A 16025-nucleotide genomic window follows, 5' to 3' on the forward strand; every position below is an offset into this window, starting at 1 on the left:
GGAGGTGCACTGATCTTATTGTAGATCTGTCCTAATTATAGATCATCAATAAAAAAAAAGCCCCTTTAATTAAGCTTAATTTAAATAATTTCCCTATAGTTATAATGGAAGCAAAAAAAGTCGGCAGAGGAAACCTTGAAAAGCGTTGCAGGAAAAACTTTTTTTTTTAATGTAGATTGTGAGCCCCATATAGAGCTCACAATGTACTTTTTTCCCTATCAGTATGTCTTTGTAGAATGGGAGGAAATCCACACAAACACAGGGAGAACATACAAACTCCTTACAGATGTTGCTCTAGGTGGGATTCAAGCCCAGGACTCCAGTGCTGCAAAGCAGTGCTAACCACTGAGCCACCGTGTTGCCCCGTGGAGTGAAGAGAGAGAAAATGCAAAATACTACAAAATTGAGCAATGAGCCCAATAGGTTTTTACACCCAATTTTACAACATTTTATCATTATTCCGGCATCTAGGACTGGATCAATTCCTCCATAATTTTTTGTGGTCAACCCAACATTTGCTAGCACAGTTCAGAATCCTAAACTCGGCACTATTTATGGTCTCCTTCAAAAACAGATGAGAAGTCCACAAATTCATTATACAGTATTTGACAAAAAATTTGGACTGAATTTTGAAAATTGACATTATTTTATATTCTATATCTACAGCTCCTCACCCAGAGGTATACTGACTCCTGCGGGTACATATCTAGGTTGAAAAAATGTTCCATCTAAAAAGTCTGGCCTTTGTTTGTAATTAGAAATCTCATTGGGTCATTTCTGAGATTTTTTTCTTATTTGCACACACACAGAAAAAATAAAGGTCTCAATGCCACCTGCTGGCCATGAGTGGTACTGCTACTGCCATCCCCCTTTTTTTAAAAAATTTTTTGTATCTATTCCAGAATAATTTTAGTTGGATAGTAATATTATAATGAAATAATTTTAGCAGATGAAGCCTTTACCAAGACCAAGGTAAAAGTTACACCAATCCCTGACTATACGATATAGTGGATTGCTTTTCTGAAAGTGTCTCTTCCACAGGCTAAGCAGCAGCCATGAAGGAACGCATTTATTTGCTTAGATAAACCCTACAGTCCAGGAACCCATCCACAGGTATCAGAGGATACAGGGTGTACCAAGAAAACTGTCCCCGCACCGATACTCCGCTGTGAACACTGCCGCAGATCACATGACCCAGGGGTTCCAGCGACATCCCATCTATCATCACCAATGCCTTCACTACTCCTTTAACCCTTTAAGTGTAGTTTGTAATGCTCGTTGACTTCTTTTCCTATTTTCCTTCCCCGCCTTCCAAAATTCATAAGTTCTTATTTTTTCACTGGATGGTCGCAGGGCCGCAAAATCGGACAAGACCTGAGTTTTGCGGCCTGGACTGTCGGCCCGCACAAGGATCTGTGTAATACATGGTCATATGCAAGGGGCCTAAAGGTGTCTTTTAAATTTTTTATTGTTTGTTTCATTTTTTTATACTTTATTTTGAACTTTTTTACTTGAACTTTTTTTACTGGTCACACGGTGCCGACTCCATGCGGAAAACACACGGACGCCATTACAGTCTATGGGGTCCGTGTGCTTTCTTTCCTAAGAGCTTTTTAATGCATTTGGTATTCCGTTTGTGGGTCCCCAAGCCGAACAGAATACCAAATGCAAATGTGTACCAGGCCTTAGACCAGGGATCCCCAGTGCACATCACATATCCTTCCAATGTGCAACAGGGGATGGCTGCTGCTTGGCCTCCTGCCTGCCATGCCAACCCCTCGGCCCCTGCAATCTCACTGGGATGGATCTGATGGTTGGGCGGGGGACAATCTTGTCCTCGAGCTTCCTGAAGCTGTGATCGAGTATCTTCCAACTCCGGGAACTCCTGCGCCCACAGAATTACAGCGGCCTACTAGTAAAGTGCTGAGCGTTAACTCCATTTCAGTCCAAGCATGATAATCCAATCTTCCTTCTCCCATATTGTTCTGCGTTGTCTTGTGCTTGTAATTTCCTCCCATTACTACTTACACGTCCCTTAGTGCTCTTGGAGCTGCCGCATCCCTAATTGCTTGTCCCACCACTAAGTAAATGATGGGTGTAATGAGCAGACATACTATAGTAAGCCTGGCGCGTCTCCTCGTAAGAGATGAAAGAGATTCTCTTCTATACCAGGCAGGTCTAGGTAAGGACGTGTATATCAACATCACAGCGGATTACTTACCGTCTGCCGCTATACATAGACTTAATGCCATATATATATATATATATATATATATATATATATATATATATATATATACACACATCTGCCAAGTGCCATTCACTGATAAAAAATATCCTCATCCCTGTCAATAAGAAAGTCTGCAGCAGCATAGATTTAGCATTTGCTGCAGCAAGCAGTGTGAATTATACTATGAAGGTGCATTCACACTGAGTAAACGCTAGCTTATTTTGTAGAGTAAAATTACACTTGTAAATTTTGCTATCCCATTGACTTCAATGACATTTTACAGGCGTATTTTTTACAGGCGTATTTTTACACTTGTAAAAAAATATCATTGAAGTCAATGGGATAGCAAAATTTACAAGTGTAATTTTACTCTACAAAATAAGCTAGCGTTTACTCAGTGTGAATGCACCCTTATATTGTTCTGGCCCCTCTAAGGTGTGTATTATCATGTTCTGCAGAAGCTGAGGTGTGTATTATAATGTTTTGCAGCAGCTGAGGTGTGTATTATGATGTACAAGAGGACTGCGGCCTCTGCCAGGTTGCACTACAGTAAATAGTTGTACATATCTCCCAACCGTCCCAATTTCCGTGGGACATTCACGATTCCGGTAACATGTCCCACGGTCCCGGTTGGAGGGATGTATGTTCCAATTTCAACTCAGATCTGCGTCCAGAGGACGCAGATCTGAGTTGAACACATACGCAGCTGAAGCAAGGAGCTGACACAGGTCAGCTCCTTGCTTCGCCGCTGCCGCCGGCTACTGGCTTGTAGACGCGATGTGATGACGTCACATTGCGTCTACAACTGTGCGCCAGTGAGAGAGAGAGGCGCGCAGAGTGCAGCGGGGGAACGAGGAGAAGGTAAGTGTAATGTGTACTGAGGTGGAACGTGAAACTGGGGGCAGATGAAGGAGAGGACGGCATGACACTGGGGGCAGAGATGTGGGGACATGAATCTGGGGGCAGAGATGGAGGGGACATGAATCTGGGGGCAGAGATGAGGAGACATGAATCGGGGGCAGAGATGTGGGGACATGAATCTGGGGGCAGAGATGGGGGGACATGAATCTGGGGGCAGAGATGGAGGGACATGAATCTGGGGGCAGAGATGGGGGAACATGAATCTGGGGGCAGAGATGGGGGACATGAATCTGGGGACAGAGATGGGGGGGCATGAATCTAGAGGCAGAGATGGGGGGACATGAATCTAGGGGCAAAGATGGGGGGACATGAATCTGGGGGCAGAGATGGAGGGGACATGAATCTGGGGGCAGAGATGGAGAGGACATGAATATAGGGGCAGAGATGGAGGGACATGAATCTGGGGGCAGAGATGGAGAGGACATGAATATAGGGGCAGAGATGGAGGGACATGAATCTGGGGGCAGAGATGGAAGGACATGAATCTGGGGCAGAGATGGAGGGGACATGAATCTGGGGGCAGAGATGGAGAGGACATGAATATAGGGGCAGAGATGGAGGGACATGAATCTGGGGGCAGAGATGGAGGGACATGAATCTGGGGGCAGAGATGGAGGGGACATGAATCTGGGGGCAGAGATGGAGGGGACATGAATCTGGGGGCAGAGATGGGGAGACATGAATCTGGGGGCAGAGATGGGGGGACATGACTCTGGGGACAGAGATGGGGGACATTAATCTGGGGGCAGAGATGGGGGCATGAATCTGGAGGCAGAGATGGGGGGACATGAATCTAGGGCAAAGATGGAGGGACATGAATCTGGGGGCAGAGATGGAGGGGACATGAATCTGGGGGCAGAGATGGAGAGGACATGAATCTGGGGGCAGAGATGGGGGGACATGAATCTGGGGGCAGAGATGGAGGGACATGAATCTGGGGGCAGAGATGGAGGGGACATGAATCTGGGGGCAGAGATGGAGAGGACATGAATCTGGGGGCAGAGATAGGGGGACATGAATCTGGGGGCAGAGATGGAGGAGACATGAATCTGGGGGCAGAGATGGAGAGGACATGAATCTGGGGGCAGAGATAGGGGGACATGAATCTGGGGGCAGAGATGGAGGAGACATGAATCTGGGGGCAGAGATGGAGGGGACATGAATCTGGGGGCAGAGATGGGGGACCTGAATCTTGGGACAGGGATGGAGGGGACATGAAACTGGGGGCAGAGATGGAGGGGGGACATGAAACTGGGGGCAGATGAAGGGTGTATATGAAACTGGGGGAGAGTTAGAGGGGGGCATATAATTTACGGGTGACTGTAGAAGGATTATACTGTGTGCGGGCACATGAAAAATTAATGAGAATGGGCGGAGTCAACACAAAAATGGGCGGAGCTAAATAATGATATACACTACACATCTACACATACGAAATACAGACAATGCCACTGTAGTACTGCTATTCTGTATCCATAAATAACACCACTATACCATACATATAAATAGTACTGCTTTACTCTACACATACACTTACCGCCCAACCATCTTGGATTAAGTAGGACAGTCCCGGATTCACCTCATCTGCTTCCAGAGGATGACGTCACTCACATCGCACCTGCAGCTCCCAGAGGCCTCCGGGAGCAGAGACTGCTGTCAGAACATCAGGAGAATGAGGACAGGTGAATATCAGTATTTTTTATATTAAACTGTGGGAGTCACTGGAGGAGGACATTAAACTGGGGGCAGCTGGGGGGGGGGGACTTTAAAGGGGATGTCCCATCTCAAGGATGCTATCTATACTAGTAGCTTATGTAAATTGAAGACTTTTCCTAAATATATTGCTTTAGAAATTCTGCTTTGTTCTCCTGCTATGTGACCTTATTCCTCCCATTGTTTACACTGCGTTGCTATAACCACGGACTTGTGAGACAGGACAAGTGACGTCACTTACTCAGTGTCGACAGGACAATCCGTTCAGCTAATTGCACTTTACTGATAAAGCATGGTCTCTTATTTGTCTATGTAAACACACAGATAACAATGAGTCCATTCTGTACAAGCATCTGGATATTATCTAATCTGTATAAGTATTGTGAGACTTCTCCGGCCTGTTTAGCAAGAGGGAGGGGGAAGGAGGAGAAATACAAGAAGTGAGAAGAAAAGACTGCAGCCAGACTGCTGAACAATGAGATGGGAAACCCCCTTTTAACTGGGGGCAGCTGGAGGGGGACATTAAACTGGGGGCAACTGAAGGACAACACTAAAACAGGGGGATAGCAGAAGGGGTGCATTACACTGGTGGCAGCTGGAGGAGGACATTAATGACCCCCTTTAGTTTCCCCCAGTTTAATGCTCACCTCCAGCTGCCCTCAGTTTAATGTCACCCTCCAGCCACTCCATAGTTAAATTTCCCCTTGTGTCACAAAGAGAAATGAATGAGGCGGAGTCAACATAGGAGTGGGTAGACCTAAATTTACAGCCATGTGCTATGTGCGATGCACTTTATGTTCCTCTTTCTGTCGGTAAGTATGCATATATGCTATGCAAAGGTGACAGGCAGAGTGTTGGAGTCCCGATATATCTTCCCCAAGTTTCTGACCTATGTGCGGCCCAGTGTGGGCCTGAAGTAGGCCTCAGCCCAGGTGTGGGTCCTGGGCTCATTACTGGGCCATAAAAGGCTGCAGATCCTGGGAGGAGAGGAGGTGCCTGGGTCTGTCCTAGTTTGGTGAGACTGTTTTGTGCTCTTTTTGTTGATTCATGTGGTTGGTAGTAAGCCACCTGTATAGTTAGTACTCATTGTATAGTTAGTGCTCGGACGAGCAGGATTTTTTCACTCCTTTTTGCCTGAAGTTAAAGCTGTACTTTATTTTGCTCCTTTTGTGCCTGACGTGAAGGTTTATTTATTTTGCTGTTTTTTCTAAATAAACCAGTTTTCCTAAAGTTTTGTGTCCCTGTCTCTGACTGGTAATCCTCACCATTGCTGCTACCGAGCTACCTTCTGCACAATGCTTACACATATATACTATACATAGTATATAAACATATACAGTATACTTACAGTATATTGGACAGAATAAAACCATTCTAAGCCATCCATGTATTCTGATTTCCCTGTGTTAGTAGCATTAGCTTCCTGTATCCACTATATACTATATGTAATGTCTGCAGGGAGATGGATGAGGACAATGTTATTATATATGTATGACTTGGCCAAGTCAAAGCCAAGGTCAGGACTGGTAATACATAAGCCCTATCTCTGCCTCCATCGGTCATGCCTGACATGAGGGTGTTGTACGGTAACACATTACTTTGGGGAATTGTAATGGGTTTTTACTGCTCACAGCTGATGCTTTTTGATAAAATACTTACAGGTTCAGCAGCCCATGATATATGTGATGTGTACAGTCAGCAGTCATCCAGAATACAAACCGATGCAAGCAACAAGTACTCACGGATACACAACAGAGCGCCATGAAGAGATAAAAGCGGGAGATCAAAGACCAAATCATTATTAAAGAAATAGTCCACTAAAAATCACCTGAATACAGGGCGACCTGCAGTAATAAACTGGGCAAGGGAGATCGCAGCTAGTGGTGAACTTGTCTGCAGTGCCCCCGCAGGAGAAACTAAGTATTACATAGTGCCAAGTAAAATCAAAGGCTTGTCCCTAATATACAAAAATGCTCAGTCCTCCAGAGAGACAGAGATTGGTTGGACATATTTCAGTTGCTGATCGGTAGTATATATCCTGCTGGACTTCCTGCTGCGAGAGAGGCAGAGAGAGCTGCTTTTTTTTACTAGCTGTTATGGAGCAGCTGCATGCACCATACAGATGTGTCTACTCTTAATATATCTTGAATTTGGACATTTTTTCATGATATCAATTTGATGCAATATCACAACATGCTAAATGGCTGCAAATCTCAACACAACCTTTGACTGCCTGCACAGTCACCTATCACTTTGTGACACAATATCACAAAACGGCATTATATTGAAATGCATGGACATGTCAGGTCAAGAGGAAAGGTAAGGAAGGATATATAAGTAGAATAAGGCCTTATTCACACAACAGTGATGTTTCTGACGGATTGATTGTTAATGTTTTTGTCCGGTCAATATTCCCGATATGTCTTATAGGCGGGGGTATTACAGAGGATGGCCGCAGTGTCCTAATGTTTACAAATGTGCTGAGCAAATCCCCGATACATTGTAATATACCAATATAATATGAGTAGACAACCGTCCTAACTAGAGATGAGCGAGTACTATTCGAAACGACTGTTTCGAATAGCACGCTCCCATAGGAATGAATGGAAGCGGCCGGCGCGCTTACTTTGCCGGCGGCCGGCCGCTTAACCCCCTACGTGCCGGCTGCGTCCATTCATTCCTATGGGTGCGGGAGTTTCGAATAGTGCTCGCTCATCTCTAGTCCTAATATATCCAGAGGTAACCAGGCTAGTGTATAGTACAATACAATAAAGACACCTTTGTTTGGAATGTCATGAAATTTATTCAAGTGATTTCACAATTAGAAGCCTGAAATTCAAAAAAAATGAATTCTAGTCAATGAGATCACACGGTGGAATGACAGCATATCCAAAAACATTCAGTAAAAAAGCATGACTATGAGCAAAATAGAAACCGTCGTCATGGGAAAAACCTGTACATATGTCAACCACTGCCACATTGTTACACTGGGATGAATGGGTTGTCAACAGGAATTGCCAAGGTAACGTTACAGAAAATGCTTCTTTGTACATTGTCTGCCCGCCATCTTCTGATGTGGATGTCTATCCATGCTGGACCATTTTGGTGAAGGATGAAAGAACAATTCCACCTATTTTTTGTATTAATACCGCGTAATAGTCCAGAGTTAACTTTCAGTACTACCCCCGGGGGGCATTAAAAAAGTAACAACCATTTGTGGTGGCATCCTGCTAGTTGTTACTTTAATTTTTTGAAGTGTATGGAGATAAGAAAACTTTTTGTTTCTAGTTGACCTCAATAGCCACAGGATCCATATATATAAAAAGTTTCGAATTGACGTGTTATGCCACTCCCAGGCCCGGAGGGGGCCCTGCATTACCCAGGGATTCTCTCTTATATCCCTGCGTCTTATAATGACCCCAGATATCAACCAAAGATTATGCAATACCTAAAAGTAGCCACCTAGACCACCAGTTGCACCAATAGGTATCTACCAATAGGTGGCACTAGAGAGACAGTCTTCTTCCTTCTGGAGGAGAGCTAGTTTGCATAGTTTTTTCCCCAGGATGCACTGCCTGTAAAACTCTACACTAGCTAAATCTCCACCACAACCAGTACCGGTAACCCCCTCATTTAAGAGCTAAAAATACATTCAGTATAAAATGGGTTAATATTCCGAACTTTTCGGTCATCTCGCATATGACTCTCCAAAGTCAGTCTGTCTCCAATGTTCTCTGATGTTGGAGCTTACTCCAATAATACCATACTTCACTTTATAATGGCTTTCTATAATGGGCTGGTCGCCAACCGGCGGCTTTCCACCTGTTACAAAACTACAACTCCCAGCATGCCCTGGAAACCTGCCGCTATACCGTCTCCATATAGTGAAATAGCTCCATTCAGTAATACTTATACAATTAGATTGTTAGCATGATCATCCCCTCAATGCTGCAGAGGAGCATCCGGGCCCTAAGACATAGGGCCCTAGGTGTAATTTAAAGGTCCGCCCCCCATACTGCTTCCCCTTTAATTCAGGTCACTGACATAGCATTGTTCCAAAGAGATTAGTTCTCACTTTTCAAAAATAGGAGCAAAGTTTTTGAGATAAGCAAATATACAAAGTATTCTGCCATTGATAAAAAGTCTTTTTGTAAAATATATCGCTTTGCATCAAAATTTACTCATGGAGTTCGTAGTCTGAGAAAATAGATTATCCGTAAAAGTGTCAAGAAGAGATCCTAGATATAGTATACCGTCCTATAGATATAATATACCGTCCTATAGATATAATATACCGTCCTATAGATATAATATACAGTCCTACTGCATATACTGAGATATTTTCTAAGCCTACATATAATAGAAGGCCAGAACTGCTATGAGATCATTGGTGTCACATTGTAAGTCAAAATTTAGGTATCTCCAAGGATTATATCTGCCTGCAAAATGGCTGCCTCCATGTAAGGGGGGCTTTGAGATGGCTATCCCATTTATTGACAATATGTTCACATCTGCATTGGATTAGTTCTTATGGTACATCCCTCCAAAAAGGGTCCATCTAATGATGGACATGAACAGATTCCAAGGGACCCCTTTTCCTATAATGGTGCCCATTTTTCTCCCCAGTAATCGCCAAATGAAAAAAGTCAGGCTTGTAGGACACCCGGAGTAGAGGTGAACACGGCCTTACTTAGTCCTCACTTACTGTGGATGAGTACATTGTACCCATGTTTTACTGTCTATGTTCCTGATATAGCACCCAGACTCCCACAGTAGAACTGAACTAAAACCAATGGTGCTCTAAATTAAGACTAGACCATAAGTGATATCTATGGGACATAATTTCTTGCCTGGAAGCTACTATCAAGGGAAACATGGGTTAGATATGTTGGATAACTCCTCATGGGCGGGACAACCTCTCCTTTAGCTCATGGCAAGGGGTTCCTATTGGGCCCTACAACTTCCGATCCTTGATTTTTAGCATATTATTCTATTTTCCATCACAAGGGCAGTTCTCCATTCACTTCCAAGATATCTGTAGGGGTTGACTTGCTCTGTAGCACCCTTCCCCCCACCTTGATCCCAGCTCCGCCCAATGGTACCAAATATCCCGGCCTACTTCACCTACCGCTCATCCTTGTTCTGTCTGACTCCACTGTTTGACCACCATAAGATGTATCTGGCAGCCAATAAAAAGGAGATTATTCTAAAACCCTTTAAGCCACCAAAATATAATTTTTTTTAAGATGGAAGTCATTGGTGTTGTCTATGTAACGGAAATTATTTCATCAATTATTTCACATTTCTGATGAATTTGAAACTTTTCTTATTAGGGATTTATGAAAAGTCTTATGGAAATTACGGTACTTTTTTTTTTTCTTCTTCAATCTTCTTAAAAGTTCACAAAATTTTACTCTCCATAAATACTGTGCATGCCCATAGATCTCCATGCTAGTTAAAGGGGTTTTCCAGGCCCCCAGGTGGATATCATACTGATGACCTTTCCACAGGATAGACCATCAGTATCTAGACAATGGGGGTCTAACAGCCAAACCCGGCACCAGAAACTATAGAGATGGACGCAATAGGCCCGGCAACATGGCTTTATAGTGGGTGGTGGTGGAAGAAGGCTCCATGGATAAGTCATTGGTATGACCATGTCTGTAGGGTCTAGAAAACCCCTTTAAGATTAAGAATGTTTCGATTCTAGAACACAGAAGAGTAAACCATTTCCTAATACTGGCAAACATATCCAGATCCTGATGATGTGGCCATCACAAATTACCCCTCTGGCTGACTGACCAGATGATCTCTGGCTCCAATGGAGCTTGTCATTGGGGTTGAAAGATGTCCAAAGAATCAGGCAAATCAGGATTGTTCCCACCATGTCTGATAATAATCCAGCTTTATTACTATTGGGTAATTCTGAGACATAAAACATTCTGTAATACTGCCTAAATGTGCAAACGCCCAATCATTTTGAACTATGTTTTTAGGTACAAAGGAACCCCCAATAATAGACTTGTCATATGGGGACCACCAGCGATCAATCAACTTTAAGAGTTTAATTACCCTACAGCACCACCTCAGGGGAAAAGAAGAATTACATGCTGTCCACTGAAATCAATGGGCCCTTCATGTAACACTGGAAGACACTGGGTCCTCCAGAGTGAGAGACACTCTTGGTAGACAATCTATAATCCATCCTATAGATGAAGAGATCCCTCACAGACAATGTATAATATTCCAATAGATTATTTAACAATTCCTTCAAGGACTTGAGGCAGAGTAAGGGACAACTTTTTGTATACCGTGTCTACACGAATGTACCAATAACCCAATGATCATAGTAATACGAACCACCTGCTATAACTAATCATAGCTCGACCTTATAAAGACCACCAAGACCCCATGAACTACAGTTGGACTCTATCATGTTGACTTTTTAAGTTTGGAATACTCAAGACAGGGATCGTGGCAAAAAAAAGGCCTTCAGACTAATTTCCTTCACTGCAACCCCTTCAAAATAGCCTCAATTTCCCCTGAAAGTGTTTTTTTTTTGCTACCAAATGACATTTTTTTCATTAGTATATGATCTGTGAGAGTCTGACACCTGGACCCCATACAGATCAGCTAGTGGATATTCAGTGTGTGCAGCACCGCTCCTATTGGAGAGATGCAGTAACATAATACCACCACTATAGTTGGGATGGGGCTGCTGCGCTGCTCCTATTACTGGAATACTACTGCACACTACTAGTAGCTTCCAGCACCTGTTGCAATGGCTGATCTGAACAGGTCCACGTGTCAGATTCCCCCGAGACACATACTGGTGACCAATCCTGTGGATAGCTCATCACATTTGGGGCCATAAAACCCCTTTAAATTGTTAATATTAGCACTTTTGGAATTGTTCCCCTCTTATGACACACCTATAAGTTAGACTGTAGAATGGTGAAGCAATGTATATACAGTATATATAGTTAAGACATTTCAATTATGTAAACGTAGCATCAGGTCAGTAGAAATATTAGGGATCATAAAATGCTTACAGTACAAGAGCTGGCTTGGTCAGACATCAACCTAAACGGAACAAATACGACTTCTCAAATGCTTACCTATGGGGAAAAAAATACAATCTAAAAAAATAGAAAACTCTCATGTCAGATGAAAATATAACACTGCGTAACCCGCAATATGCGCAACCATGAAATGAGCAAATCCCGCGTCGCCTAAAAGCCTCGGGATTTATATTTTATAATCAAAACAGAGATGAGTACTTTACCAAAAAAGCATGCATACAATCGCTGTGGTCATACAGCACGGCCGCCATGATAATGAACACAATAGTGAGGCAGTGATCTGGAATTCTACAATGTAGATGACTACACATTGACCAAGCTTTCCGAGGCCGCGAAGTGGGGACACAAGGCCATGTCCGTCTTCTGCAGCTGCTTTAAGATACGCTTGTGAAACTTGTTGCGTACACGATTGAACTCCATTATGTCCAAGGGATCTTCTTCAATCCAAAATTTATGAAACTCGTGCATGAGAAAGCCTAGGGCGAAAGATTTCAGAATTGTTATAATGGCAGCAAACCTACTGTCGACAAATATCATTCATAGACTGGCTTCTCGTCTGTGTCTACATTCAGCCCAATCCCAGGACATGGAGGTGACCTCTGGCATGTGGCGTCACCCAGAAGAGGACCTGGAGAGCGCTGAGGACACCATGAGTGCAATGTTCCCTCTAAGCCCTGGAAGCTGCTGAGCGGAACAGCTAGTGAGCTGGGCAAGGCTCCGTCAATGATGGGCGACCTGATGGCCAAACAGTACCACCAGTAGTAAAGAAGAAAACGCTAATCTAGTGTATAGATAGTATAATGATCCTTCCTTAGTCACCCCCTCCCTCACACACAGATTGGTGCTGAGGAAAGTGACGGGCCGACTCGGCACTCAGGGCTCAGGAGGACAGACAGCAATATGGCGGGTGCCATATTAAACAACCGTTGGTTGCTGCCTGTCCTCCTGAGTGCATACCTCCCAACTTTTGAAAAGTCGAAAGAGGGACAAAATGTGCAGCACGCCGCGGAAAATTTAGCTCCACCTACTTTTATGTTGACTCTGCCCATTCTCATTCATTTTTCATGTGCTCCCACACAGTATAATCCTCCTACAGTCACCTGTAAATTATATGTCCCCCCTCTATCTCTCCCCCAGTTTCATATACACCCTTCATCTGCCCCCAGTTTCATGTCCCCCCTCCATCTCTGCCCCCAGTTTCATGTCCCCTCCATCTCTGCCCCCAGATTCATATTCCTCCCCATCTCTTCCCCCCAGATTCATGTCCCCCTCATCTCTGCTCTCAGATTCATGTCCCTCCATCTCTGCCCCCAGATTCATGTCCTCTCCATCTCTGCCCCCAGATTCATGTCCCTCCATCTCTGCCTCCAGATTCATGTCCCCTCCAACTCTGCCCCCAGATTCATGTCCCCCCCATCTCTGCCTCCAGATTCATGTCCCCTCCATCTCTGCCCCCAGATTCATGTCCCCTCCATCTCTGCCCCCAGATTCATGTCCCCCCTCCATCTCTGCCCCCAGTTTCATGTCCCCTCCATCTCACATACACCCTTCATCTGCCCCAGTTTCATTTCCCCCCTCCATCTCTGCCCACAGTTTCATGTCCCCTCCATCTCTGCCCCCAGATTCATGTCCCCTCCATCTCTGCCCCCAGATTCATGTCCCCTCCATCTCTGCCCCCAGATTCATGTCCCCTCCATCTCTGCCCCCAGATTCATGTCCCTCCATCTCTGCCACCAGATTCATGTCCCCTCCATCTTTGCCCCCAGATTCATGTCCCCTCCATCTCTGCCCCCAGATTCATGTCCCCTCCATCTCTGCAGAGCGGAGCAGAAATGACTTGTAAGTCTCCGTACGCCTGTGTAGGTGCACACTCTCCCTAATGAGTATGATTATCCCCTGACCCTGGTCTATAGTCTCTCACTCTGCCAAACTAGTATCCCTACGCTATGCTGAGGAGATCCAACAGATCGAAACAGCGCTGTCCATAGCTCGGAATCTGTTCCTTTTGGAATAGAAATACTAGTTTGGCAATAATCCCCGCATTATGTTATTAGGCTCATTGAACGAGTCATGCATGATGTTGAGGGGGCTGCCCCTAGAGGGCAGCAAACAGAGGCACTGTTCTCCTAATTACATCCTGGAGAACAGATTTGCATATTTTACACCATGGTATAGTAAGGATAATGAGAGCAGATGTTTTTTCTGAAGTTTTTTTCGATTGATAGAAGATGGCGGTGAAAAAAAAATCCCATCTACATATGGTGTGGAATATAAGTGGACACTAAAGCTCATTATCTGTTCTGGATTTCTTTACTTCTGGATTAATAATAATTATTAATATTATTAATAAATAATATTATTAATTAATAATAGTAATGCTCATGATCAACCAAAAATTGTCAAAAAGAGCTTTCTACGGTTTAGATGCCACTAAATCGAGTCTTATATGGGACTGTTTGGGTTGTGAAAGTGGTGGGATCATGGTGATACTATCCTTGTATTCTTGTATCAATATAGTCCCATAGAAGTGTATGGAGCAGTAATCACTGTATGTGCGCTACTGTTCCATCCACAGTCTTGGGAAACCCTGTAGATAGGTGACAACTCTTTTTTTTCTGGATCTTTGCTGGAACTGTAATATGTAGCGTTTTTTGCAGTGGCGTTTCCGTCGTATACGCAATGTTGGGGCCCCAACCTTAAAAAGTTGTTGTTGATCCCTCATCCCCTGTCCTTCAGTACTGACAAAATGACTAGGGTTGTAAGTACTCCTCCCCAATTCTACTCCAGGAGTACAGGTATATTGTATCTGAAGGGTGTTGACATATACTTACAGAAAGTTTGCTGGAAATGATGCAAGGACGGAGCTTCAGGGGCCACATTGTACAGATGCGTCTTGAGGGCCCCACTTATCAGCAGGTTGTAGGCTAGGTCAGTAATGTTAATCCCAACAATGGCAAATGAGTATCTGCATGATATGAAAGTAAACATTAAAGGGGACATATGACGTACGGGAAAAAGTTCTTGGCTATCACTGGATCTCCCACTGAAATTAAGCAAAAATGGACCTGTCCGAGCACCCATAGCTGGACCCAAAGTTCCCCCTGACCCCGCTGATCATTGATTGAATTGCATTCTCCAGGTCTTTATGGACACAGCGATACCCAATACGTGTGTTTTTTATGTTCTTGGTTTTTTTTAATTTACAAATTTAAAATTTTGGTGTGGGGAATAACTTTTTTTTTTGTTTTTTATATTACATTTTTTAACTAATTTATTTTATTTTAATATTCATTACTTGTGATATTTTGATCACTTATGTAATACATTGCACTATGTATGCATTGCAATGTATTATGCTTTCAGTATGAAACTTATAGGCCATGCATTTTGGCACTGCCTAATGGCATACATTCTAGGCAGACCTAGGGGCCTTCAATAACCCCCCCAGTTTCCATATAACATGATCATCAGATGCAAAGGACTGACAGATGGAGCTCCCACCTCCACAAACCATTTGAATGCCACCATTGTTATTTAGGCTAAGGCCCCATATAGGCCCCATATAGCGGACCGCGTTGCCGCTGCGGTTTTTCTCCCAGAGCTTTGCACAGACAGTCCACAGAGGTTTCCTCTGTAGACCTTCTGCTTCCATAATACCTATAGGGAAACTACCAGCATTTCCGTAGGTATAATTGACATGCTGCGAGTACCAAAACCGCAACGTACCAAAACCGCAACCCCCCCCTTCCCGGACAGGCTACCGAACACATTTGCAAGCAGTGTTCAGTGAAAGCACATGGACCCCATAGACTATAATGGGGTCCATGTGCTTGCCGCGAAATCATCCGCACGAGTCAAGCGGACAGAAAAGTAGATTGTGAACTACTTTCCTGTCCGCATGTTCCCTGTGGAGATCTCGCAGCAAGCACACGGACCCCATTATAGTCTGTGAAGTCCATGTGCTTTCACTGCACACTGCTTGCAAATGCGTTCGGTGGGGACCATGGGGACTCCCCCGAACGGATTACCAATGCAGATGTGAACGAGGCCTTAGGGATCTGAGTTTTTCTGATCCTGGG

General features: G+C 44.1%; 1 protein-coding gene across 2 annotated transcripts in view; it reads right to left on the reverse strand.

Annotated features, from left to right (window-relative positions):
- Nucleotides 1-11500: 11500 nt before the first annotated feature.
- Nucleotides 11501-16025, reverse strand: part of ELMOD1 (ELMO domain containing 1) — a 77259-nt gene continuing 72734 nt past the window's right edge. For both annotated transcript variants that reach the window (XM_075266146.1, XM_075266145.1), the window contains 2 exons: nt 14778-14911; nt 11501-12422 (listed from right to left, as the gene is read on the reverse strand). In XM_075266146.1, the coding sequence (XP_075122247.1) occupies nt 12250-12422; nt 14778-14911 (307 nt within the window). In that variant the 3' untranslated portion in view covers nt 11501-12249. The remainder of the gene's footprint in view (nt 12423-14777; nt 14912-16025) is intronic.

The sequence above is a fragment of the Leptodactylus fuscus genome, chromosome 2, assembly GCF_031893055.1.
Source record: "Leptodactylus fuscus isolate aLepFus1 chromosome 2, aLepFus1.hap2, whole genome shotgun sequence".
Lineage (NCBI taxonomy): Eukaryota > Metazoa > Chordata > Amphibia > Anura > Leptodactylidae > Leptodactylus > Leptodactylus fuscus.